Genomic DNA, 26569 nt, shown 5'->3' with positions numbered 1-26569 from the left:
CATCTCCATCTCTTCTTTCAGTTTGAAGCCATTCCCCCTGCTCCTGTCCCTATCTGCCCATGTAAAAAGTCACCCCCCCTCTTCTTTACAAGCCCCTTTTAGTGCTGGAAGGTGCCAGAAGGTCCCCCCAGAACCTGCTCATCCACAGGCTGACCAGCTGCAGCTCTGAGAGCCTGAGCCATGCTGGGCAGAACAAGGGGTAGATGTGGATGTTTTACCTGTCACAGAAGGGTCAATCAGATGTTTTATCTGTCACATCCAGAACCCAGCAGTGTCTGTTGCCCCATCTGACAGAGCCCTGCATGCACTGAGCTCAGACCTCTGTAACCTTTCAGCTTTGGAGAGCAGTGTGCCCTCCCCTCCCTGAGCTACTGCCCTGCCTTTCTGCTGTCCTGTTCTCCTTCCAGCTCTTGTTCAGCTCTCAGAGCTCAGACCTCTGTAACCTCTGTAACCTGGAGAGCAGTGTCTCCTCTGTCCCTGAACCACTGCCCTGCCTTTCTGCTGTCCCACTTCTTCCAGCTCTTGTTCTGCTCTCAGGGGAACCCTGCACCTGCTCTGAGCTCCAAACACTCTCCAGCTCAAACCAGACCAGAGCCAAGCTTTGCAGATGGCCCTGACACCATAAACAATCCTCTTCCTCTCGCTGGGACACGGCTGAGCAAAGGTCCCAGCCCTGCCTGGGACAGGTCTGAGAGGCACAAATCCCCTGAGTCCCAGGGCCCATCCCTGTGGCAGACCCTGGGGTGGCTCCCAGCCCTGTCCCTGATGCCAGGGGCTCCCAACAGTGCCCATCCCCATAGCAGACCCTGGGGCTGGCAACCAGCCCTCTCCTGATGCCAGCAGCTCCCTGCAGGTCCCATCCCTGTGGCAGACACTCCCAGCCCTCCCCCGGCACCAGGGGCTCCCAGCAGAGCTCACCCCGTGGCCGTGGCAGCGGGACACGCACTTCTCCAGCTCGAACAGGGACGCGTTCTGGCACCGCCGGTCCTTGCACACCTAGGGGGACACATGAGGGGCTGGGGTCACACAGGGACCTGGACAGGGACAGCTGGGGGTGCTCCAGAGGGTTGGAGTGCTGGAAAATGCAGGTGGTGCAATCACATGGTTGCAGCCAAGGGATTCCACTCCCACCCCCTCCACACAGACCCCTTCCAGCTCCTGGAGAAACCATTTCCATTTGGCCCCAAAACCAAGAGAAACCATTTCCCATTTGGCCCCAAAACCAAGGGAAACCATTTCCATTTGGCACCAAAACCTAGAGAAACCATTTCCCATTTGGCCCGAAATCCCAGGCACTGGCCAGAATAAGCAATGCTGCATTTCAAAACTAAAACTGGCCACATTTCCTCATGGAAATGTCACTGCTTTGGGCTTGCCAATGAAGATTTCACTGTTAAAATGCCAAGCAGGGAAGGCTGTGTCTCCACAGCCAGCCCTCTCTGGAACACATCCCTGCTGCCCTGGCTTCCAGCAGCCTCTGCCCTCTCTCAGCTCCACTGGTCCCCTCCAAAGCTCTTGGAGACGCAGGGGCTGCAGAAAGCAATGCCCAGTTAGCACTGGATTTGTTATGCTGATTCCTGGCAGAGATTTCCCGTTTCCTCTGGGAAACAATCTCTTCATAGGAGGAATCCTCAATCAAATCCTGGGGCAATTCTTGCTGAGGTTGCTCCACTCTGAACCAATTTGGTGAAGAAGTTTGGAGGGCACAGAGAATGATTTGGTGACCTAAACAGGACTGAGCATCTGGTGATGCTCAAAAATACCCCAGGTGAGAAGAACCTGCTGGCACACAAACACCTGGTGGCAGCAGTTGAGGTGACAGTGACACATCATCTACAGGTGTGGAAGGAACCACTGCAGGGCCTGGCTGTGACACAGGGAATGGCCATGTGCAGCCTGGAGCTGGGTCAGAGCCCAGAGCAGGTGCCTGGAGCTGGGGCACAGCTCACAGAACGTGCCAGAAGCTGGGTCAGAGCCCAGAGCAGGTGTCCCTCAGCAGAGCCCTGGGCAGGAGGGGCACTCACCATGCCATCCCCGCACTTGGTGCCCGTCAGCACCAGCCCTGGGTCAGACAGGTCCTCCTGGTCGTCCTTGGCGCTGTAGACGAAGGTGCCCCTGCACTTGACCTCGCGGCCCTTGAGGCGGATGGTGGTGTCGATGGACACCGTGTTGGTGCCCTGCGGCTTCTTGGCAGAGCTCTGGCACTGGATCTTCCCACACATGGCATCCCTGTAGTGGGCATGGCCGGGAGGAGATGGGACAGGGGGCAGTGGTACCCCATCAGCCCCCCAGCCCCAGCATCCCACCCCTGGGGGTCACTGCCGTGGGTTTATGGCCACCCTGGAGAGGCTCAGTGGGTAAATCATGGACAGCACAGAAATGATGGAGGGAAACAGCCAGGGCAGGGGAGGGGAAGCTCTGACATCCCTGGGGTCACTGGGACACCAGAGAGCACAACTCCCTAAATGTGGCATTGGGACACCAGAGACCAAAACTCCCTAAATCTGGCACTGGCTTTGATTTCCCAGCAGGCTGGGCTGGGAGCTGCTGGTGGTGGGACAGCAGAATCACAGGATTGAGGCTGGAAAACACCTCAAGATCTCCAGGTCCCACCTCCCAGCAGCGGTGGGGACAGAGCCCAGGAGGGCCTGGTGGCTTCCTCAGGGACAAAACAGAGCTGATTCCCAGGGGTAGGGCTGAGGCAGGGCCCTCCCAGTGGCGTGGCAGGGGTGGCAGGGGCAGCTGTGGGTGAGGGAGGGGACACGGGTGCCAGCACTGTGCCCACCTCTTGTCACACTTGACGTAGCGGCCCTGGCTGTCCTTGCCACAGTTGCCGTAGGTGTTCCCTGCCATGTTCACGTCCTGGAAGCAGGCATCAGGGGCTGGCCATGCTCCTGCACATGGGGAGAGAGCTCTGGGAACCCTGGCACAGGCAGGGACCCACAGCAGGAGCAGCATGTGGGGCTCAGGGAGAACACACCAGGGGCAGCTGTCCCAGGAGCTGCTGCTGTGGTGCCAGGCCAGGGACAGGAGGGATGAACTTCCCCATTCTCTGGGGTCTTGTGGAGGATTTTGGTCAGAGAATGGGTTGGGTTGGAAGAGACCTTAAACCCACCCAGTTCCACCCAGGGCAGGGACACCTTCCACTGTGCCAGGTGCCCCAAGCCTCAATGTACAACCTGGTCTGGGACATTCCAGGGATCCAGGAACAGCCATAGCTGCTTCGGGTGCCCCCATCCCTGGCCTGGGACATTCCAGGGATGCAGGGGCAGCCACAGCTGCTCTGGGCACCCCCCACCCCATTCCTGAGGATTTGGGGTTCAGAACTGTCCCCTGGCCGTTGGTGTGGCTGTGGCTGTGCCAGGGCCCCCATGCAGCACCCACAGCCCCCTGGGCACCCCAGGCTGGTGCTGCAGTGAGGGGAGGGACTGACCTGGCCCCCAGGGCTGCACACACTGCTGCTGGTGGGTCATGCACACCCCATTGCTGCAGGGAGGGACTGACCTGGCCCCCAGGGCTGCATACACTGCTGCTGGTGGGTCATGCACATGAGGGATGGAACAGGACTGACCTGGCCCCCAGAGCTGCACACACTGCTGCTGGTGGGTCATGCACATGCCGTTGCTGCAGTAGGCCTGGCCCTGGGCGCACGAGGAGCCGTCCAGCAGGTACACGTTGGGAGGGCAGTACGGGGACACTCCCGTGCAGAACTCGGGCAGGTCACAGGAGCCAGCGGCCTCCCGGCACAGAGTCCCGGCCACCTTCAGCTGGGGGGACACAGGGACAGAGTGGGGACAGGGGGCAGTGACACAGGGACACACACTGGGGACAGACTGGGCACACACTGGGGACAGGTGGCACTGACAGTGCCTCCTGGCACAGCTGGCAGCTCTAACATCACACAGGTGCCCTGTGGGACACTTGGGGCTGTCAGGGTATGGGGACACCTCCTCAACTGCACCTCAGCCACAGAGCTGCCAGAGGAATTCTGCTGGAGAGGGACTGGGGACAAGGATGGAGGGACAGGGCACAGGGAATGGCTCCCACTGCCAGGGGCAGGGCTGGATGGGAGATTCAGAATGGGGAATTGTTCCCTGGCAGGGTGGGCAGGCCCTGGCACAGGTGCCCAGAGCAGCTGGGGCTGCCCCTGGATCCCTGGCAGTGCCCAAGGCCAGGCTGGACACTGGGACTGGAGCAGCCTGGGACAGTGGGAGGTGTCCCTGCCATGGCAGGGGTGGCACTGGGTGGGCTCTGAGCTCCCTCCCAGCCCAGCCCATGCCATGACTCCCCTGCAGACACAAGGTGCCGCATGAATCCTGTCCATGGGGCACAGGGAGCGTGTCCCTATGGACAAACAGCACAGGAGTCCCCAGGAAACGGCAGGGCTGGGTCTGCACCTCAATCCATGGGCACAGGGCGGGCAGGGGGTGGCACGGGGTGGGCACAGGGTGGCACAGGGGGTGAGCACAGGGAGTTCAGGCTGGGTCTCACCTTGCAACTGTGGCAGCAGTCACCATGGGCACACTGGGCCCCCTCCTTGAGCGTGCAGTTGTGAGCGTTGCAGCAGGGGTTGGTACATTCCTGTGGGGAGCACAGAGCTCCATGGGCTGGGGCTCCATCCCTGCCCCAGCACTGCCCCCAGCCCCTGCCACACCCATCCCAGCAGCACCCTGCTCATCCTGCAATGGGGAAACTGAGGCACAGAGGGCAGAGGGGAGAATGGGCACTCAGGGGAAAGTCAGGACTGGGATAGATGGATTCAGGGAGGTGGGCCTGGGAAAAGCCCTTGGGATGGAGTCCCTGTGGTGACAGCAAACCCTTCCCTTGGAAATGCCCTGTGCAAGAATTTCCTCAGCTGAGGAGGACTATTGCAGACATCTTTTATGAAAAATCCTTTTCTTAGGATTTTTCCTCCTAAGGAGCTGGGAGGCCTCAGGAACAAAATGTAAATAATGAGTATCTGCTGCTGTGGAATGCAACAGGTGCATCTGTGATTGGCCTATGTTGGTTGTTTTTGATTAATGGCCAATCACAGTCAGCTGGCCTGGACTCTCTGTCCCAGCCACAAACCTTGTTATCATTCTTTCTTTTTCTAATCTTAGCTAGCCTTCTGATGAAATCCTTTCTTCTATTCTTTTAGTACAGTTTTAATGTAATATATATCATAAAATAATAAATCAGCCTTCTGAAACATGGAGTCAGATCCACATCTCTTCCCTCATCCTGGGACCCCTGTGAACACTGTCACAGAGGACCCCTCTGTCCTTCCACCTCCCACAAGGGTCACTCTGTCCTTCCACCTCCCAGGAGGACCCCCAGTCCCCCCACATCCCAGAGAGGACCTCCTGTCCCCCCATGTCCCACAAGCCCCCCTGTACCTCCACCTCGCCGCAGTCGCAGTCCTCTCCCTCCTCGCGGAAGCCGTTGCCACATTTGCGTGCCACCACCAGGTCCTTGGTGTCGGGCAGGTTGAAGAGGCACATTCCCCCTCCCTTCTGGAAGTAGCTCTCCAGCTGCCTCCTGCTGCACGAGCTGAACACCCGCGGGAAGGGGTGCCTGGGGGGACACAGGGGAGCAGGGCCAGAGGAGGTGGGGAATGGTGAGAAATGGGAATTCAGCACATGGACAACTGGCACAGACTGGCACAGACCCTCCCCAGAGCAGATCCCCATTGCTCAGTGACCCAGGTGAGACAGAGCAGAAATTCTCCAGAGTAGAAATCCATTTTGATTTAGGTGAAATGTACATTTTTGAGTCTGTGGTTAGCAAACATAGCTATTTAGCCTGACTCTAGGCCTAGGCTCAAAGAAACTGCTTCAGGGAAAGTCAGAGAGAAGAGAGTGATAAAGAGAGACAGAGAGACTGCTGTGAGAGCAGGTCAACCTGACCTAGGAATTCTTTCTGATAAAGAAGAACTAGCAGCCAATGTCACGCAATATTTGTAAAAATGAATATGTATGAACCTATTGTGAAACTGTATGCATATGTATCTGAGAGGGGGATAAAAAAGGACCTGAAGTTCCCAGAAGTACACATGTCTTTTAAGGAGAGTAATCTCCACATGCATCCAGCGCTGTAATAAACATACCAGCTTTACAACTTTCACAAAGTTGTGGAGTTTTGATTATCTCTGCAAAACAGTGTCACCTCTGCCCTGGGACACCACAGACACCCCCAGGGCAGGTCCCCACGCCTCTGCTCCCACTCAAACCCCTTCCTGTTCTAACTGATGCCAGCCCAGCACTGCTGCAGGTGTCACCTCTGTGCCCTGGGACACCACAGACACCCCTGAGCCACAGCAAACCCTTTCCTGTCCTCACTGCTGCCAGCCCAGCACTGCTGCAGGTGTCACCTCTGCCCTCAGCCACAGCAAACACCTTCCTGTCCTCACTGAACCACACAGCAAACACCCACTTGGGCCCCACAGCTGAGATGGGTGAACATCACTTAAAGTTGAAGAAATACAGAAAAAAATACCAAAAACTACCCAGAGAGCAGCAAAAAATAAAACAGTCAGAGCCTACAGTGTGTAAGGAACTGAGGAACAGGAAAAACACTCATTTTCTACAGAACTCTGAGCAAAGTTCTTCTGTAATTTCACCGTTTGCAGGGGTTTCAGTGGTTTATGAAGAAGGAAGCATTTCCTTCTTGAAAAACAGTTTCATTTCCCCTTAAAGCTGAAAAATATTTTCATACCAGGACATCTCATTCTCAAGATGACTAAAAGGACATTTTTTAAAACTGGTTTTGAAATCTCTTAGCTGGAGGGAAACCTGTAAGAGCCTGCAGGTTATGGAGGCTGAGCAAATCAATGTACCCCACATGCATTTATATATATTCATATACATGGCTGTGCAAACACAGCCAGAACTGTGTTTTTCCCCACCACAATCCAGGCAGAGGTTAAATGCTGTGGAATCAACACCAGGGTCTGGCAGCCCTGAAAGCACCACTGTTCCTTCCTCATTGGAAGAGCCGGTGGGTTCAAACACAGAGAATGAACAGCTGAATAAACCCTGCTTTCCCTCAGGGCAGGGACATCTGGGATGAGACATCCTCAGAAGGGAGAGAAGGACTGGAAAGGAAACTGGCACCAACCACATGGATTGTGAAACCCACCCAGTGCCACCCCTGCCATGGCAGGGACATCTCCCACTGTCACAGGGTGCCCCAATGTCCAACCTGGCCTTGGGCACTGCCAGGGATCCAGGGGCAGCCACAGCAAATCTGGGAATTCCAGCCCAGCCAGGAATTCCTTGCCAAGATCCCAGCCCAATCTCCCCTTTCCCAGTGGGAGCCATTCCCTGGCTCCTGTCCCTGCAGGCCTTGTCCCCAGTCCCTCTCCAGCTCTCCTGGAGCCCCTTCAGGGACTCTGAGGATTCCCTAGAATTTTCCCTTCTCCAGGGGCACATTCCCAGCTCTCCCAGCCTGGCTCCAGAGCAGAGGTGACAGCATTCCCTGCCTGCACACAGCACCGGAGCCTGCTGGGGCTCTGGGGACACATCCAGGGCACTGGGCACACATCCAGGCCTCTGGGGACACATCCAGGCCTCTGGGGACACATCCAGGGCTCTGGAGACACACCCAGGACACATCCATGGCTCTGGGGACACTCCTGGGCCAGCAGCACTCACCCGGTGGCAGCGGCCATGACGCAGCCACCCTGCTCGGGGGTGGCCTCGGTGCAGCAGCCCGGGCTGTCGTGCACCAGGCCGAAGTTGTGGCCGATCTCGTGTGCCATGGTGGCAGCAGCGCCGATGGGCTGCTCCGCGTGGTCCTGAGGGAGGGGAGGGGACGTGTCACCAGCGCCACCAGGGAGGGACAGGGTCACCCACAGCCAGGAGGGGACGTGTCACGAGGGCCACCCACATCAGGGAGGGGATGTGTCACCAAGGCCAGCACCAAGGGACAGGGTCACCCACAGCAGGGAATGGGGCTGGACATGGGAGGGAACACTCTGCCCTGCAGGAGGAGAGGTTGGAGGAAGGTTCGTGGAGGAGGGGTTGGAGGAAGGTTGGTGGCACAAGTGGGGTTTGGTCTCCTATGTTTCCCTGTGGGACTGGTGGGAAGCTCTTGGCTGGGGCCAGCTGCTCAAAACCCGGGGCACATCCCAAAACCCAGAACCTCTGTGTCCCCCACCACCCTGCTCAGGGATCACAGGTCACCAAGGCCACCCCATCATGCCCAGAGCCACCACCAGGAGGAGCAGAAGGGATCTGGGCAGAGATGGGGGCAGAAATCCAGAGCAGAAGCAGGGACAGCCAGGGACTCTCCAGCACGAGGGACAGGAGCAGCACAGGAGATCCTAGTGCTGTGCCAGCTGGGAGCGGGAGACCTTCAGCAGACCCTTCTCACCCCCTGTGCCCCTGGCCAGCACCTGAGGGGTCAGGAGCTACAACATCACCCCTCACCTTCAGGCTGCACCCCAGGCCCAACGCAGGGGTGCTGGCCCAGCCTCAGGGGCTGCTCCTCCAACCCCAGGGGGATCTCCCCCAGGCAGGGGTGGCCCAGGGACCCCCAGCCCCCCTTACCACGCTGACCCCTCCGGAGTTGTCAGCGCTGCACATCCCCTCCAGCGGGGCCATCCCGATGGTGGTGCCCCCAAAGGTCTTCCCTCTGCCGGGCAGGAGAACAGGCCCAGCTCAACACTGGGGGCTCAGGAGTGCCCAGCCCCAGCCCGGGCAGGAGAACGTGCCCAGCCCCAGCCCGGGCTGGAGAACGTGCCCAGCCCCAGCCAGGACCCCCTCCCACACCCCCAGTCCCAGACTCACGTCAGCAGCTGAGCGTTGTCGTGCCTCTTGCGTGCCCTCAGCGACTTCTTCCACTGCAGGAAGGCCCAGAGCGTGGCGTTGGCGTCGCTGCTCACTGCGCACTGGTCCCGCTCCGTCCACACCTCCAGCCCGATCAGGGCCACCTTGATGTTCAGCAGCCTGTAAAACTGCAGCAGGGCATGGGTGGGGGCATGGGGGCTGCAATTCCCTGCACCCTCCCTCCCTCCCTGCTGTGGGGTACCACTGGCTGGTGGGTCCTCGTGTTTCCCTGCGGCTGTGTGACCCCAGAACACACCTGTCCCAAACCCACCTGCAAGCATGGGGTCCACAGGCACAGGTGTGAGCAGTCAGGGGGACACAATGACATTCAGTGACAACACTTCAGTGTGTCCCTTCTTTACCAAAAATTATCCCAGGCAGGGGACAGTGAAGGTTCCCTGCTGAGCTCAGCCTACGACAAAGCCCTTCCCACCACATGCTCAGAGAGCTCCTGAACTCCTTCAGGGGTGGCCAAGCCCTGGCACAGCTGCCCAGGACAGGGGTGCAGTCCCCATCCCTGAGGGGATTTACAGTCACATGCATGTGGCCCTTGGGGACATGGTCAGTGCTGGCCTTGGCAGTGCTGAGGAATGACTGGACTCAAAGGATTTAAAGATCCTTTCTGACCTTAAGAGTTCCATAATTCTGTGATTCCTTGCCCTGGTGACACAGAGACAGTCCCTGGGGCCACACAAGGGCCTGGCAGGTCCCTCACCTTGTCCACGTAGTTTGCGATCTCCATGATGCGCTGCTTGGTGTGGCCCAGGTTGTGGTTCTGGTTCCTGTACTGGAGACAGGTGAGGATGGGGAGGCCCACGGGGTCAATCCAGGGCAGAGACAGAGAGGAACCCTGGTTTTCTGCCCCCCAGTGCTCACCAGGGTGTGATCAGCAACGATGAAGAGCTCCATGTACTTCATGGTCCTCCAGGCATCCCTTCTGGCCTGCAAGGCAGACACAGGGCTCAGCAAAGAGGGGCAGCCCTTGGCTCTGGGCACCCTCCAGACACCACAGAGCTGCTCAGGAGGGACAGCTCAGAGGGGAAACTGAGGCACGGGTGACAGAGAACGTTTGGGTGGCTCCAAATGACCTCACGTCATATCCCCCATGATAGGATGCAGCACCAAGACCCAACCCAAGCATCCCCTGGGGTCTCCTGCCTAAATTCAAGCCACACAAGCCACCCACAGAGACCCTCTCACCCCACCTGCCTGCACGCCCTGCCCAGCTGCCAGGGACATGGGAGCTGTCAGCAGTGCTGAGAGCCCCTCCCAGCCCTCTGCCTGTCCCCAGACGGATCCTGAGTGGATTTCCCCAAGTGGATTTACCCTTGAGAATTCACCTGCAAGGATTCACCCACGAAGATTCACCCAAGTGGATTTACCTGTGAGGTTTCACCTGTGAGGATTTACTCATGGGGATTCACAGTAAATTCACCCATGAGGATTCACCCATGAGGATTTACCCGAGTGGATTTGCCCAAGTGGATTCACCCATGAGGATTCATGGTAAATTCACCTGTGAGGATTCTACCACAAGGATTTACCCATGAGGGTTCACCCAAGTGGATTCACATGTGGGGATTTACCCATGAAGATTCACAGTAAATTTACCCGTGAGGATTTACCCAAGTAGATTTACCCAAGTGGATTCACCCATGAGGATTCACCTGTGAGAATTCACCCATGAGGATTCATGGTAAATTCACCTGTGAAGATTCACCCGTGTGGATTTACCCGTGAGGATTCACAGTAAATTCACTCGTGAGGATTCACCCAAGTGGATTTACCCAGGTGGATTTAGCCGTGAGAATTCACCCATGAGGATTCATGGTAAATTCACCTGTGAAAATTCACTCGTGAGGATTCACAGTAAACTCACCTCTGAGGATTTACCTGAGCGGATTTACCCATGAAGATTCACCCGTGAGGATTTACCCATGAGGATTTACCCAGCTGGATTCCCCCCTGAGGATTTACCCGTGTGTGCCGTGGCTGGAAGAGCCGGGCCATGCCAGCCACGGTGCTCGCCAGGTGCTGGCCGTGCCCGCAGGTGCCCCCTGGCACGGGCAGGTGCTCTGCTCGCTGGAGGAGGTGCAGGCCGGGCTCAGGGGGCCCCAGGGGGCTCAGGTAGTAGCTGGTGTTGCTGCTCAGCACTATGAGGCCCCTGGAGATGGGAACAGCCCCGATGGCTCCTGTGGCGCTTCCCCCTGCACTGCCCCAGCCCCTGAGGCCCCACAAACTTGTGGCACATCAGCCTGGTCTGTACCCAAGCTGGGAGCAGGGACAAGAATCGGGGATCTCTGCTCAAACTGCCCCAGGACAAATAAACCCTGGGCACCCAAACCTCCCCCCTTCAGAGCACAGGCCAAAGCTTGGTCTGGGACTGCTGCTCTGGGGTGCAGGGACCTGCCCCTCCAGGGATAGAATTCCTGGGAATAAGCTCATACTGCCAGGAATATGATCCCTGCCCAGCCTGCTCAGTCCTGGGGCTGGGGAAAGGGTGGGAGGAGGAAGGACAAGATAGGAGCCATGGGAAAATCAGCCCATGAAGCATTTGGAGCTGGGCTTGCAGGAGCATTGGTGCTGCTTGGGTGGTCCCAAAGGGGACCCCTGCAGAGAGAGGGAGCAGTGGATCCATCCCACCTTTGTCAGCTCCTCAATCCACCGACCCTGTGTTTCTCCAACCCTAATTCCCCCATACCCTATTCCTTCCTCCATTCCCTACTCCTTCCTCCCTACCCTACTCCTTCCTCCCTACCCTATTCCCCCATTCCCTGTTCCCCTATTCCCTATTCTCTGTTCCCCCATTTCCCATTTTCTGTTCCCTGTTCCCCCACTCCGTTTCCCCATTCCCCCATTCCCCATTCCCTATCCCCCCATTCCCTGTTCCCTTATTCCCCATTCCCCCATTCCTATCCCCCATTCCCCATTCCCCATTCCCATTCCCCCATATCGTATTCCCCATTCCTCATTCCCATTCCCCCATACTGTATTCTCCATTTCCCCATTCCCTGTTCCCCCGTTCCTCCATTCCCCATTCCCATTCCCCAATACCATATTCCCTGTTCCCCTATTCCCCATTCCCATTCCCCCATACCATATTCCCCCATTTCCATTCCCCATTTCCCCATTTCCGTTGACATTCCCCATTCCCATTCTCCCATACCGTATTCCCCATTCCCATTCCCCCATACCGTATTCCTGAGCAGGTGCTGAGCACGACCCAGGAGCGGCGGTGGCCGCGGACGTGCCCGTGGTAGTGGCAGTGCTCCTGGAGAGAGACAGGGGGACCTTCCTCAGCGGGCTGGGAGCAGCAGCCCGAGGGCTGCGCCCAGAAAAGCACCCCTTTTCCATCTCCCCTTTTCCATCTCCCCATTTCCATCTCCCCATTTCCATCTCCCCTATTCCATCTCCCCTTTTTCATCTCCCCACTTCCATTTCCCATCTCTTTTCCCAGCCAGGCGAGCGCTGTTCCCCGCACCGGGAATGGGAATGGAACGGGGTCAGCCCGGGACAGAGCCGGGACAGAGCCCGGCGCCCGGCGCGGCGCTGGAAGGGTGACAGAAGGCGGTGCGGCCATGGGGAGGGAGGGCCCTGCCCTGCTGTGTTTGTGTCCCGAGGCTCTGTCCTGGAGCCCGGAGCTGCAGCAGCCGAACGCTCTCGCATTCCCGCTGCCGTCGGGGAATCTCGGCTTCATCCGAACCCCGAAACCCAGAGGGGAGCGCCCCAAGTCTCCATCCGAACCCCGAAACCCAGAGGGAAAGCCCTGCACCCACCGTGTGGTTGGGGGTGACCGTCAAGGGCTGGCCCTGCTCGCTGTAGTGCGTCTCCGTGTAGCCCGGAGCCAGCAGCCTGCAGGGACACAGCGGGGACAGCGGGCAGCGGCTCCAGGGCTGCCACCACAGCAACGCACTGAGCCCCTGAGCCTGGGCCATCCACACATCCCCCGAGCCCCCTGAGCCATCCACATATCCCCTTGAGCCCCTTGAACCCCCTGAGCCACCCACATATCCCCTGAGCCATCCACACATCCCCCGGAGCCCCCTGAGCCATACACACATCCCCTGGGCCCCCCTGAACCAGGCTGGGCCATCCACACATCCCCCTGAGTCCCCCTGAGCCATACACACATCCTCTGGGCCCCTCCTAAACCCAGCTGGGCCATCCACACATCCCCTGAGCCCCCTGAGCCATCCCCACATCCCCCGAGCCATCCCCACATTCCCTGAGCCCCTGTCACCACTGTGACCCCCAAGCAGAGGCTGCCCATGGCCAGCAGGGACAGGGATGGCAGCAGGGACAGTCCAGTGTCCCTCTGTGCCTCAGCAAGCATGGGGCTGCCCAAACCAGGGTGCACAAACTGGCCTCATCCAGGCATGACACATGCCATGCCATGCCATGCCATGCCATCCCTTCCAGCTGCAGGGAAGAGCCAGAGCTGAGCTCACAACTGCAGAGCACGTGGGGTGGGGAGCTGGGGAGATGGGCTGGAGTGACCCTGGGGTGACAGGAGAGAGAAGAGAAGGACATGAAGAAGATGACAAAGACAATGAAGATGAAAAAGACAAAAAAAAGACTAAAAAGATGAAAAAAACTAAGAAGAAGACTAAGACAATGAAGAAGATGAAAACAAAGAAAAAAAAGAAGAAAAAGAAGATGAAGAAGAAAAAAGATGAAGAAAAAGACGAAGAAAAAGATGAAGAAGAAGAAGAAAAAGAAGAAGAAAAAGAAGAAGAAAAAGAAGAAGAAAAAGAAGAAGAAAAAGAAGAAGAAAAAGAAGAAGAAAAAGAAGAAGAAAAAGAAGAAGAAAAAGAAGAAGAAAAAGAAGAAGAAAAAGAAGAAGAAAAAGAAGAAGAAGAAAAAAAAGAAAAAGAAAAAGAAAAAGAAAAAGAAAAAGAAAAAGAAAAAGAAAAAGAAAAAGAAAAAGAAAAAGAAAAAGAAAAAGAAAAAGAAAAAGAAAAAGAAAAAGAAAAAGAAAAAGTTTTCCTGCATTGCCCAGATCTGTGTGACCTTGCCCAGATCCAAGAGTGATGGGTATCTGCTGGCAGGCTGCAGTACCCTGGGGGTGGCAGGTCATCCTGGGGGTGGCAGGTCCCTGTGGGGATGGCAGGTCCCCGTGGAAGAGCAGCACCCCTGCAGGGGCTCAGCCACCCAGAGAAGGACAAAAGGGGCCAGGTTTTCTCCTGCTCTCAGTTTAGACTCATTTTTGGGGTTTGGCCCCATCCCAAAAGTTAAATTCTGCAGAGAAAATAAAGCAGCACTCCCAGAATAGCCTCCACGCCTCTCCCTTCCTGCTTTCAGCCAGCCTGGCCCCAGAAATGTCACTGTGGGCACGGCTGTGGCTCCCCACAGCCTGTCCGTGGGTGCCTGGCAGCAGGGACTGCAGCCACAGCCCAGACAGCAGCCACAGCTCAGCCTGCCTCCTGCCAGGGACACTGGGTGGCTGCCAAGGCAGGGCCTGGCCAGCCTGGGGACACGGGGACATGGGGACAGGGACAGGACAGCTGGGCTGGGGACACGGGAATGGCAAATCCTCCTGCCATGGCCAGGGAATGGACTGGGATGGCTGAGCCAGGCACACCTGGGCTGGCCCCACAGCAGGGATGTGCCCTCCAGGCAGGGCAGGGAGGGCAGGGAGGGCAGGACCAACCTGCTCCACCAAGCAGGGTGAGGGAAACACCCCGGGATGCTCCTGGGGACCGAGCAGAGCTCCCAGTGCCAGGAGGAAGGTCTGAGGCCAAACCCAGCTCACTGAGCCCTGTGGGCTCGCTCACAGGGCTGAGGCAGCAGTTTGGGTGTCCTCACGCTGTGCCCCCACAATGTCCCCACACTGTGTCGCCACTCTGTGTGTACCCCAGGGCAGTTTGGATGTCCCCATGCTGTGTCCCCACTCTGTGTCCCTGCTCTGTGTCCCCACAGCTACTCTGGGGTCCCTTGGGTGCTGTGGACTGCCCTGGGTGCTCAGGTCCCCTTTGTGCCACAATCTCCCAGCTCACCCAGAGCTCACCCTCCTGTCCCTCTCCAGAGCCCCAGGGCTGCCCCTGTCCCCTCTGCCCCTCTCCAGAGGGCACAGTGGCACAGGGAGGGGCACAGGGGACACCCCAAGGTGGCCAGGCCTGGAGCACCAGCCAGACACGAGGCCAAGCTCTGCCCATCACATTTCATCCCCCACCACCAACCCCAGTGCCCACAGCCCTCAGATGGGCAGAGGGACCCCCAGTTCCCCTTCTTGCACACCAGGAGCTGTCACTGGGGCCCTGGGGACACCGTGGGCCTGGGTTTGTGCCCACCAGCAGCAAGAAGGGCTCAGCTCTGCCCTGCTCAGCGCGGGACACAAACCCACCAAGGCACAGAGAACTGGGGCTGCCCCAGCCCTGGCAGTGTCCCCAGCCCTGAACAGGGCCTGGAGCAGCCTGAGCTGGTGGCAGGTGTCCCTGCCATGGCAGGGGTGGCATTGCATCTTCAGGGTCCCTTCCAGTCCAAACCACTCTGGGGTTCTGGGGCTCTGTAAAATGCCACGAGGTCTCAGGCAGAGGGACAAGGAGGGCAGGACAGGACAGATAGACACAAGTCCTGTCCATGTCCCAGGGGAGGGGAATGTCCTTATCTCAGGCTGGATGAGTGTCACAGGGCACAGGGGACAGGAGCTGCTGCCATCTGCATCCAAACTGACCAGAGCAGGAGCCCAAAGAAGGTGATCAAGGAGGGAGGCAAAAGGAACCAAAGTGACCCAGAGAAGGAACCCAAAGGAGGTGACCAAGGAGGCAACAGGAGCATTCCAGCCCAAATGGAGCCACACAGGGCTGTCCCTTCCCCTGCTGGCCACAACCCTGCCAGCCCAGGCGGGTCCCTGGCAGTGTCCCATGCCCCCTGCCCATTCCCAGCCCAGGCGGGTCCCTGGCAGGGTGTCCCATGCCCCCTCCCCATTCCCAGCCCCACACTCACTGGTTCCTCTCCAGCACCAGCACCAGCTCTCTGCCCTCAGCTGTCACAGCCACCTCTGCCCGGGCAGGAGCCACCACCTGCAAGGAAAGGAGGGATGAGCTCAGACAAGGTCCCTGTGCCCAGAACCTTCCTCTGCTCCAGCTGCAGGTGCATCCCAGCCTCTCCATCCTGGGGAAGGGGATCTCCCTGAACTCCCAGCCAGCAGGGATAATGGGGGAGTCACAGGATGATAATGGGGGATTCACAGCAGGGATAACAAGATTCACAGGATGGTAACAGGGGAGTCACAGGAAGATAACAGAGGATTTACAGGAGTATCAGGGGTGAGGCAGCAGACCCCAGCTCTGCTGGCAGCTCCCCCAGGGAAAGGCAGAACAGGATGGCCCCAGGATGAGGAGCAGCAGGAGCACCCTGAGCAGGGTCTCTGTGTGCTCCATCCCAGCTCGGTTCTGCCCCACTGCAGTGGCTGATCCAGGGAAGGACCCTCAGCCCTGGGAGGGATAATGTACCCTGTGGGGATGGAAATCACCACCAAGGCCCCCCTGGGCACTGGATGAGGGCCGTTAAAAATACCTCAGAGCAGCAGCACAGAAAGGAAACAGTGACTCAGCTTCCCCAGGATGCCGGTGCCTTTACTCATTCTTTACTCATTCCCTCTCTTCGGAGGGTGTTGGACGGGAACCTGGCTCTGGAGCCAGCCCAGCTGTGTGTGACAGGAGGGGCCCAGAGCCCACAGTGCTGCCCTTCCCTGTGTCCCCACACTGTCCCCAGCTCTGAGGACACTGAAAGCATGGCCCTGCCTGCTGTCCATGGCCTGGACTGTCCCTGAGCTCTGAGGTCCCCCTCAGTCTGTCCCCGTCCATGGAGTACACAGGGAGCCCAGTGGGCTGCCAGCCCACAGGACCCCATCACTGCCATGGCCGTGGGCCTGGCCAGCTCTTCCTGGCTCTGGAAGGAAAGGGGACAGAGGAAGGAGCTGTCCCTGGCCCTGGAAGGAAAGGGGACAGAGGAAGCAGCTGTTCCTGGCTCTGGAAGGAAAGGGGACAGAAGAAGGGGCTGTCCCCACAAGGCCCCAGCTCTAGCTGCCCTTGGCATCCCATCCCTGCAGCTGGAACACAGGAACGCAGCAGGGAGGGGCAGAGCTGGGTGATTCACGCCGCGGGATGAAGCAGAGGTTAAGTCCTGATTCCCCAATTCCTGTGGAGTTGGCTGTGCTGCTGCTCCTCCAGCCCTGGCCCCCTGCCCTGGCTATGGGGGACACCAGGGGAGCCCCAGTGGAGCCTGCCCTGAGCTCAAGACAAAGGGACAAAGGGACAAAGGAACAAAGGGACAAAGGGATAAAGCATTTGGGTGCAGAGCAGCGGGGTGCCGCCACTGCTGCCCCCGGCTGTGGGGTCTGTACTGCTGGGGGGGCTGTTCCTGCACACCCACCCCGAGGGCAGCCCCGGGCCGGGCCATCCCAGACAGTGCTCAGGCTGCTCAGGGTGCCCGTGGGGGGCTGCGGCTCCGAGGAGCCCCCGCGATGAGCTCCGGGTCCACAGGGCAGCGAGGCGCTGCTCCTGCCGGGCGGGATAGGGGGGATGGAGCCGGGAGGGAGCCGGGGACGGGGATGAGGATGGAGCGGAGATGGAGCCGGGATGGGGCGATGGAGCCGGGATGGAGCCAGGATGCAGGGCTGGAGCCGGGATAGAGCTGGGAATGGGGCTGGAGCTGGGAACGGGGAAGGAGCCAGGATAGAGCTGAGAACAGCTTGAGCCGGCAATGGGGATTGAGTTGGGAACGGGGATGGAGCCGGGATGGAGCAGGGAGCAGGGCTGGAGCAGGGATGCGGCGATGGAGCTGGGAACGGAGATGGAGCCCAGATGCAGGAATGGAGCAGGGAACAGGGCTGGCTGAGCTCCCTCCGCCTCCGCCTCCCTCTCCATGTGCCCAGCTCCAAAAAAGGCGAGCAGCCCCGCCGCTGTCAGAGCCCAAACTCGCAGCACAGGGAGGCCCGGCCCGGCCCCGGCACCTCCCGGCGGCGACCCCGGCCCGGCCCGGCCCGGCCCCGAACCGAGGGGCTCCCGGTGCCCGAACCGAGCGGGGCCCGGTGCCGAACCGAGCGGGATCCTGGTGCCGAACCGAGCGGGTCCCGGCGGGCAGCGGCTCCATCCCCGCACGGCGGCGCTGGGAACGGGCGGTATTTTTGGAATACGATCTTGTACAAACATCGCTCTCTGGCCAAACATGGTCTGTACATTTTTCTCGCCGTTTCCCTCCTTTCCCCCGCCTCTTGCCCTCCCTTTTTCTCTCCTCGTCTCTGATCTCCCCAGCACCCGCTCCCTGCAGCCCTCTCCTCCTCCTCCTCCCCCCCAGGTCCCGGCCGGCTCATTCCCGGTTTAGAATTCCCCAGCAATTACTCCCTGCCTCGCCTCCAGAGCCGTTACTGGCAGAATGTTCTTTCCCAGCTGCCGTCTTAAAGGGAACGTGCGTGTCCGGGTTATCCTGGCCCCGGCAGCTCCCACCCCATCCCATTATCCCATCCCACCCATTATCCCACCCCATCCCATCCATCTCCCGGGGGCTGGAGAACGGACAGCTGCTGTGGGACATGTATCCCCTCCCCGGCAGGGATGCATCCCAAGCTCTCCTCCCCCGTGCCTCAGTTTCCCCTGAGAGCTCCTGGAGGGGCAGAGGGGAGCAGGGATGGATCCTGGTTCCAGCTGGGACTGGCCCAGCTCAGCTCCTGCAGGGATCAGCACAGTGAAAGCAGGGAATGTGGGCAGCACTGTGCCAGGCAGGAGCCCAGCTCCGAGGGCAGGCAGGGTGATGGCACTGATTGAACGCTGCTCCTTGTGCCCCGGGCTGGCAGGGAGCTGCCCCAGGGCTCCTGACAGGATCTGCACACTGGGAATGATCCAGGAGCAGCTTCCTCCTGGCTCCAGCATCTTCCAGGTTCCAGTATCATCCTGGATTCCAGCATCATTCCAAGGCCCAGCATCCTCCAGGGCTCCAGCATCATCCCAGGCTCCAATATCAGCCTGGGCTGCAGCAACTTATCAGGTTTCAGCATCACCCCAAGGTCCAGCATCATCCTGGATTCCAGAACATTCCAGCGTCATCCCAGGTTCCAGGACATTCCCAACTCCAGCATCTTCCTGGGCTCTGCCATTGTCTCAGGCTGCAGCATCATCCCAAACTCCAACATAATGCTGTGTTCCAGCACTGTCCTGGACTCCTGCACATTCCAAGCTCCAGCAACATCCCAAACTTCAGTATCATCCCAGGGTCCAATATCCTGAGCTCCAGCATCATCCCAGGCTCCAATATAATCCATATTTCAGCATCACCCCAGGCTCCAGCACTGTCCTGGGCTCCAGCACATTCCAAGTTCCAGCATCATCACCCTGGGCTCCAGCACATCCTCAGTTCCAGTATCATCCTGGGCTCCACTGTGACCCCAGGCTCCAACATTCTCACAGGTCCCAGCATCCTCACAGGCTCCTCCTGCTCCCCGATTTCCTTCTCCAGCCCCATGAACAGAATGCCCAGTCCCTGCCAGGGCTGCAGGGAGCATCTCCTCTCAGCCCTGCTGCAGGTGCAGGGGGTGGCCCCTGTCCAGGCCATCCAGCACGGCCAGTCCCCAGGGGCTGGGAGGGGCTGCAATGATGCAATTGCAGCTGGGATGGCTCAGCCTGGCCAGGGCACAGCCTGTGACCAGCCCAGGGACCCTGCAGGCCCAGCTGCAGTCTGGTTTTACCTTTCACTCCATTGATGAGACAAACCCCAGTGCTCTCTGCAGAGGGCCAGGGGGTTGAGCTGCCCTTCCCCATTTCCCCACAGCTCCCAGCCCAGCCATCTGCTCAGGCTGCTCCCCCAGGACCTGAGCTCCCAGGGAAGCCCCCAGAGCCCGGATGTGACAGGGAGGAGAGGATGGAGGCTACCAGGGGTGCTCCAGGAGGATTTGCTGATGGGATCTGCAGCTGCTGGAGCAGCTGGGCTGCACCAGGGCCTCCCCAGGCAGCCAGTGCCAGCTCTGAGGCTTGAGGAACACAGCTCGGGATTGCATCACTTGGCCAACGCCAGCAGCATCCAGGAAGGAAGCTCTTACACCCACTGCTCTCTGGAAAAGCATTCCTGAGAGCCAGGAGCATCCCTGGGAATCAGGAACATCACTTGGAGTCAGGAGCATCCCTGGAAGTCAAGAACATCCAACCAGGAGCATCCCTGAGAGTCAGGAACATCCCTGGGAGTCAGGAACATCCGTGGGAGGCAGGAGCACCCCAGGGAATCAGGAACATCCCTGGGAGGCAGGAACATCCCTGGGAGGCAGGAGCACCCCAGGGAATCAGGAACATCCCTGGGAGGCAGGAACATCCCTTGGAGGCAGGAACATCCCTGGGAATCAGGAACAATTCCTGGGAGTCAGGAACATCCTTGGGAATCAGGAAGCAGGGTACCCAAGTCCGGGGGTCAGGGCAGGGTTTGGGCTGGTTCAGAACAGAACTGGCAGGGTTTGCTCTGTGTGGCCACATCTGGCACAGGGAAAAGAAGGGGAAAAGAAGGGGGAAACAAGGGGGAAACAAGGGGGAAAGGGCTTCCCTGCAGGGAGCAGGGCAGGGAAGTGCCCTCTGCACCTGCAGCACATCCCAACCACTGCGGGCAGCCTGATCCTCCCCTCCCCTCCTGCTCCACACCTTGGAGAAAGCAATTCCAAAGGGAAGGGAAAGAGGCAGGGGGAGCCCCAAGGCTGAGCAGGCTCTGGGCTGGGACAGGACATATCGAGATCTTCCCCAGGGCTGGATACCAGTAGGATGCCCAGGGTAGAGTGCTGGATACAGCCCCATTTCCCTCTCTGGGTACAGCAGCCATTCCTATCTCTGGGCACAGCCCCATTTCCATCACTGGTTATGATCTCCATTCCCATCTCTGGGTATGATCCCCATTCCCATCTCTCTGTCCATCTCCATTTCCATCTCTGGGCACAGCCCCATTCCCATCTCTCTGTCCATCCCCATTCCCATCTCTGGGCACAGCCCCATTCCCATCCCTGGCTCCAGCCCATTTCCATCTCTGGAGGGCTGGAAATCCCCCCTGGCAGCCCGGGCAGCCCTTGCCCCCATCCCGGGCAGGGGCAGGAGGAGCAGCCCCGGGCAGGGATGGAGGATTCTGGGGATGCCCGGGCTGGAAGCCACCACCCCGCGGGCTAGCATGCTGCCTCCTGGCACAGCTGGCATCCCCACAGACGCGGTTATTTCCAGGATCCCTGCTGGAGGATGGCAGGAGACGGGGTGGGGACTGGACGGACTAAATTGATCCTAAAAATACGAGTGTCAGCAGTACCGGGGCTGTGTCCGTCACTGCTTGGCCGTCCCCATCCCTCCCCAAAGCCTTCCCCTGCAGCTCTGCCCGGCCCCGCTCCCTCCCTGCTCTGTGTCCAGCTCCTTATTCAGCTCCTTGTCGAGATCTTTGTTCAGCTCTGTGTCCAGCCCGGCCGGGGCTGCGGCACAGAGGATGGCAGCAAACACGGGGACCTGCCCGACACCCCAGCTCCGAGCCCCGGAATCCCCAAAATCCCCTAAAACCCCCAAAACCCCCCGGGCACCATTTGCATCCCCAGCACCACCGGGGGCACCCATAAATAAAGGAGCAGAAATAATCCTGCCCAATATCCTGCCCTGCCACGCGTTCCCTGTCTCAAGTGGCTTCAATTTAAATATAGACAGGGCCGGGGCTGCCACCGGAAAGGGGACATTTCTGCAGGGAGGGGACATTTCTGCAAGGAGGGGGCATTTCTGCAGGCCGGGGACATCTCTCCAGGCACAGCACCCACACAGGCCCTTGCAGCTCCGGCAGGAGCAGCCAGCCCAGGTTCCTTCCCCTGGGACAACCAGGGCAGACCAAACCCCCCTCCCGAGCCCGGCCGGTTCCACCTTTGGCAAGGAGGGCTCGTTCGGAGCATCTCAGGTGAGATGGCCCCGGAGGCCCCTCCCAGCAGTGCTCTCAGCCCCTCGGAGCCCTCGGAACCAGAGCTGGGAGAGGCTGGAGCTGCCTAAGGAGCCCCCGGCCCCCCAGGGATGTGGGGACAGCGGAGGTGGCAGGGAGGGGGGGACAGCCCTGGCAGGAGATGCCCTCTGCTCCCTGCAGGGCCCTGCTCCCAAACGTGCAGCACTTCCTGTGGCTGCTCCTCCTGTCCCAGCCAAACCAGGAGCTCACAGATCACCTGAGCTCCTCCTATCCCAAACCAGGAGCTCACAGACCACCTGCAGCTCCTCCTATCCCAAACCAGGAGCTCACAGATCACCTGAGCTCCTCCCTCCGAGCTCTCCAGCTCCCGTCCACTCACCCTCCAGCTCCTGGCCATCCTCCTCCTGCCCAGCACTCACTAGCACCATGTTTAATTAACGCACTGCTGCATCCTCTGCTTTACCTGTTCATCACCCGAGGATGGTGATGGATCCTGACACTCCCCAACCTGCTGCTCATGGATCCTGAAATTCTCAACCTGCCCATGGACCCTGAATTCCACACCCTGCTCATGGATCCTGAAATCCACACACTGCCCATGGATCCTGCAACACTCAACCTGCTCATGGATCTGAAATCCATACCCTACTCATGGATCCTAAAATCGCATACCCTGCCCATGGATGCTGCAGCCCAAGGGCTCCATGGTGTCCCACCAGGAAGGCTGTGGGCAGGGCAGAGAAGGAGGAAGGAGGGAGGAAGGAAGCAGGAGGAAGGAGGGGTTTGGGATCGCCCTTACCTGCTCCTGCAGGCTGACAGCCCTGCGGGCACGGCCCCCCAGCAGCCAGTGGGGGGTGACCCTCTCTCCATGGGACAGGGACCCTGGGGACAGGGGAGGAGAGAGGAGAGAGCTGCTGAGCAGAGACTGAGAGAGCTGCAGCCCTGCACAGCCCCAGCACAGGGACAGAGCTGGGCACCAACACCCGGAGCCTCGTCACGGGTGTTTCAGGGGATGGACCCAGCCCCAAGGCAGTGCCACTCCCAGTGCCACCTCCTCCCCAGTGTCATCCCCTCCCCAGCCCCAGGACAGTGTCACCCCCTCCCCAGCCCAGCCCCTCACTGCTGGCTCAGCCTTAGTCCTGGAAGCCCCCAGGAGCATTGCTCCCACCCAGGCCCCATGGGCCCAAATCCCCTAAATCTGCCCCCTGGACATGCTGCTGCCCTGGGAGCTGTGGCTGCCCTGGATCCCTGCAGTGTCCCAGGCCAGGCTGGACGCTGGGAGCAGCCTGGGGCACTGGGAGGGGTCCCTGCATGGCAGGGGTGGCACTGGGTGGGCTCTGGGGTCCCTCCCCACCCAGAGTGCTCCATGGCTCTGTGGTTGTGGGCAGGGTGGTTCCATCACCCCAGTGCAGCTCTGTGCCCCAGGGCTGGGCTGCAGCAGGATCCCGAAGGCCGTGCCTGTCAGGGTTTGCTGAGCCATCCCAGCCCCCCCGGGCAGGCAGCACAAGCCATTCCTTGGCTCCAGCCAAGGCAGACAGACTTTCTAAGATTATTTTTTTCCTAAACAATGTGGCTGGATTTGACTGCAGGGCAGGGAGCAGCCACTGATGACTTAAACCCGGATGACAACAGAACAAAAAACGAAAATCTGAGGCTGCTGCAGAGAGGGGACGAGGTTGAACAAAAATGTCAAGGGTTGGGCCATCTTGCCAAGCCAAATGTTGTCAGGAGAGTTTGTGTGGAATTATCTTCCCCAGCGAGGTTATTTACTCAGAGAGTGGAATTACAGGGCTCAGGGCTCTCTGGTTTTAGAGCTTGTTTTGGTACCCCGTGCTGAGCTCCGGGGCTTTGGCTCGAGGGAAGATGAAGTTATTGGAGAGACAAAGGAAAAACAAAGGTGGAGCTGTGGGCTGGGAATTGCTGCTGGGGCGGGGTGGGCTCGGGTCACCCCGCCCGGCCACCTTTGTCCCTCGGGAGCGCCCGGCGCTATCGCCCGAGGTATTTAATCAGTGCCATTAAATATAGCCTGGGATTAGATTCCAGGAATAGCTGCAGATAAGGGGTGGCACCATCCCAGCTTCCTTCTCCTCACCTCCTCCCAAAGTGGGAGCCAGGCCCTGCACCCCGGCCTCACATCAGCTCATTGTCCGTGGGGAAACTGAGGCACGGAGCAGCCCGGGCGGGTTTGGTGCCTCCCATTCCAGAGCCAAGCAATAAATCCCTCTGTTTTCAATTCCCACCGGGAGCAGGGCAGGGAGCTGTGCCGGCCCCAGCTCTCTCCCACGGCTGGGGAGAGGATGGGACACCAGGGGCTGGGCCGGGCTTCGGCCGCGTCCCAAAAATCCCTCAGCAGGGAGATTTAGGAGATGAGATTTCAGTTACGATATTTTAAATTTCCCACTGTTTTGTTTGTAGCTTTTGCTGGGAATCTGAGAGACTCGGAGCACGAGACGGGGCCTCCGAAATGTAACTCAAATAAACCCAAAGGCAGTGCAGAAAGGGTTTCCCACACCCCCCTCCTCTGGATTTCCTGGAAAACATCGATCCCAGCCCTTTTAGGGAGCGCTGTGGGGAACGGCGCTGCTGTGGGGTTTGGGATGGCGGCACCCCGAGCTGCGGGGCTGGGGGAGCCCGGGGAGCCCCGCAGAGCCCGGCTCCCCCCGGAGCTGGCAGCTTTCCCTTCTGCTCCTTATCCAAACACGGCTCCGGCCCCACCGCCCTCCCGCTCCCCTCCCAGCTGCTCTCTTGCAGTTGCTGGAAAACTTCTCAGCAGCAGCCGAGAGCCCGGCAAAGCTGTAACAAAAAATGTGCTCTGGCTGGAGGAACATCAGCCCTGACTTCTTGGAATGGCTGGGGACGGAAATAGGGATGAGGAAGAGGCGACAGGACGAGGAAGGGAAACGGGCAGCCCCTCTCCTCCTCCGGCTCCCATCTAAAAAGCGATGGGGGAGCCCCGGGGAAAGTCTGGATTTCCTCACGGATCGAAGGAGCCACGTTTCAGGGCAGGAGCCGCAGGGCAGCGCAGACCCCGAACTCCTGCTCAGAGCCGCGGCTGGCACGGGATGGGTGCTCCGGGATCACCGGCAGCTCCGGGGCTGAGAGCGGCCCCGTGCCCGGTCCGGACCCTCCCCGTGTTCCAGGCGGTGTGAGCGGCCCCGTGCCCGGTGCCAGCCCGGACCCTCCCCGGATTCCAGGGAGTGAGAGCGGCCCCGGGCCCGTGCCCGGTCCCAGCCCGGGTTCCGGGCGGTGAGAGCGGCCCCGTGCCCGGTGTCCGGTCCCTCCCCGTGTTCCGGGCGGTGAGAGTGGCTCCGTGCCCGGTGCCCGGTGCCCGTTCCCTCCGAGGCCAGCGGGACCCGCGGGGCCGGGCCGGGAGCGCAGCGGAGCCGCAGCGCAGGCTCTGGGGGCTCCCCGGGGGCAGCGAGGGCAGCCCGGAGCCCCCATCCCCACCCCATCCCCATCCCATCTTCTATCCCATCCCACCCGATCCCCGCCGGCCCGCAGCCCCCGTTACCTGCCGGCCCCGCCCGGCCCCGCGGGGGCAGCCCCAGCAGGACCCCCAGGAGGGCGAGGTGCAGCCCCCAGCCCGAGGCCGAGCCGCGGCGGGGCCCGGGGGGGCCCGGCCCGGCCATGCCGCCGCTCCCGGGCTGTCACCGCCCCGACTCGGCGCCTCCGCCCGACCTCCTCCTCTTTATGCCGCGGGTCCCTCCCCCGCCGCCGAGCCCCGAGCGCGGCCGGCCCGGCCGGGGGGCGGCGGGGAGGGGGCGGCTTTGTTCGCCCTTATTTATTGCTGTGTTTCTTGGCCCAGCCCGGCCGCCTAATGAGAACCAGACCCGAGGCTCGGCGGCTCCCAGGCTTCCCCCGCCCGCCGCGGCTCCATCCATCATTCATCATTCATCAGCCATCAGCCCTCAGCCATCCATCCATCCATCCATCCATCCATCCATCCATCCATCCATCCATCCATCCATCCATCCATCCGTCCATCCATCCGTCCATCCATCCGTCCATCCCTCCGTCCGTCCCTCCATCCATCCATCCATCCATCCATCCATCCATCCATCCATCCATCCATCCATCCATCCATCCATCCATCCATCATCCATCCCCACCACCACTTCCCCCCTCTCTCCTGCCCAAGGAATGCCTGGGGTGTTCTCACAGCTGCCTGCACAAGGAGATGGGCAAAATTGATTAAAGCAATTCAATAACTGTACCTACCCCACCCCAGAGACACCTCTGTGACCCTCAGTCTGCTCCACAGTTGTTGTTATTGTTAATATTAATTATATTGATTATTAACATAATTTTTAAAAATTATTAATATAAATGTTATTAATAAAAAATTTATGCAATTAATAAAAATGTTATTAATTGTAGAATCACAGAGTGGTTTGAGTGGAAGGGACCTCAAAGCTCAGCCAGTACCACCCCATCCATGGCAGGGACACCTCCCACTGTCCCAGGTGCTCCAGCCTGGCCTTGGGCACATCCAGGGATGGATTTTATTGCCATCATCACCCCAGACCCACCAGAGCAGGAGCAGGGAGTGTGGGGATGAGGGGATGCTCCCTTTCCTGCCTGCACACACTCCCAGCCCCTTGGGTGCCTCCCTGGGGCCAGTCAGCTCTCCTGCCACATTCAGGGAAAGGATTCATCAATAGTTATTAAAATCCCAACAGCAATGTTGATTAGCAGTAGTAATTAAAGCTTTGCAAATGATTTATCCTGAAAACGGGGACAGCTGCCAGGCCCCCTGCCCAGAATGCTCCAGGGAGCTGTGGCCCAAGGGGACATCTGGGGACAGGAGGGCACAGGGGACCTCCCTGGGGTTTCCTGGCACAAAGGACAAACAGAGCAGAGCTGTGGCA

At 59.5% G+C, this 26569-nt stretch overlaps 1 protein-coding gene across 3 annotated transcripts in view; it reads right to left on the bottom strand.

Annotated features, from left to right (window-relative positions):
• Positions 1-25549, bottom strand: part of ADAM33 (ADAM metallopeptidase domain 33) — a 32795-nt gene extending 7246 nt beyond the window's left edge. The window contains exons 1-17 of one of the 3 annotated variants that reach the window (XM_074540736.1): positions 25213-25541; positions 22501-22583; positions 15756-15832; positions 12587-12662; positions 12005-12081; positions 10788-10974; positions 9687-9752; positions 9526-9597; positions 8772-8938; positions 8532-8616; positions 7635-7777; positions 5379-5556; positions 4492-4581; positions 3572-3767; positions 2786-2894; positions 2025-2229; positions 919-996 (exon numbers count right to left, since the gene is read on the bottom strand). In XM_074540736.1, coding sequence (XP_074396837.1) covers positions 919-996; positions 2025-2229; positions 2786-2894; positions 3572-3767; positions 4492-4581; positions 5379-5556; positions 7635-7777; positions 8532-8616; positions 8772-8938; positions 9526-9597; positions 9687-9752; positions 10788-10974; positions 12005-12081; positions 12587-12662; positions 15756-15832; positions 22501-22583; positions 25213-25330 — 2007 coding nt within the window. In that variant the 5' untranslated portion in view covers positions 25331-25541. Of the gene's footprint in view, positions 1-918; positions 997-2024; positions 2230-2785; positions 2895-3571; positions 3768-4491; positions 4582-5378; positions 5557-7634; positions 7778-8531; positions 8617-8771; positions 8939-9525; positions 9598-9686; positions 9753-10787; positions 10975-12004; positions 12082-12586; positions 12663-15755; positions 15833-22500; positions 22584-25212 lie in introns of all 3 variants that reach the window. The other 2 variants (XM_074540735.1, XM_074540737.1) reach the window with 2 other exon arrangements.
• Positions 25550-26569: the final 1020 nt, after the last annotated feature.

Source organism: Zonotrichia albicollis, chromosome 5, assembly GCF_047830755.1.
Source record: "Zonotrichia albicollis isolate bZonAlb1 chromosome 5, bZonAlb1.hap1, whole genome shotgun sequence".
NCBI lineage: Eukaryota > Metazoa > Chordata > Aves > Passeriformes > Passerellidae > Zonotrichia > Zonotrichia albicollis.
This window is presented reverse-complemented; position numbering and strand designations above follow the sequence as displayed.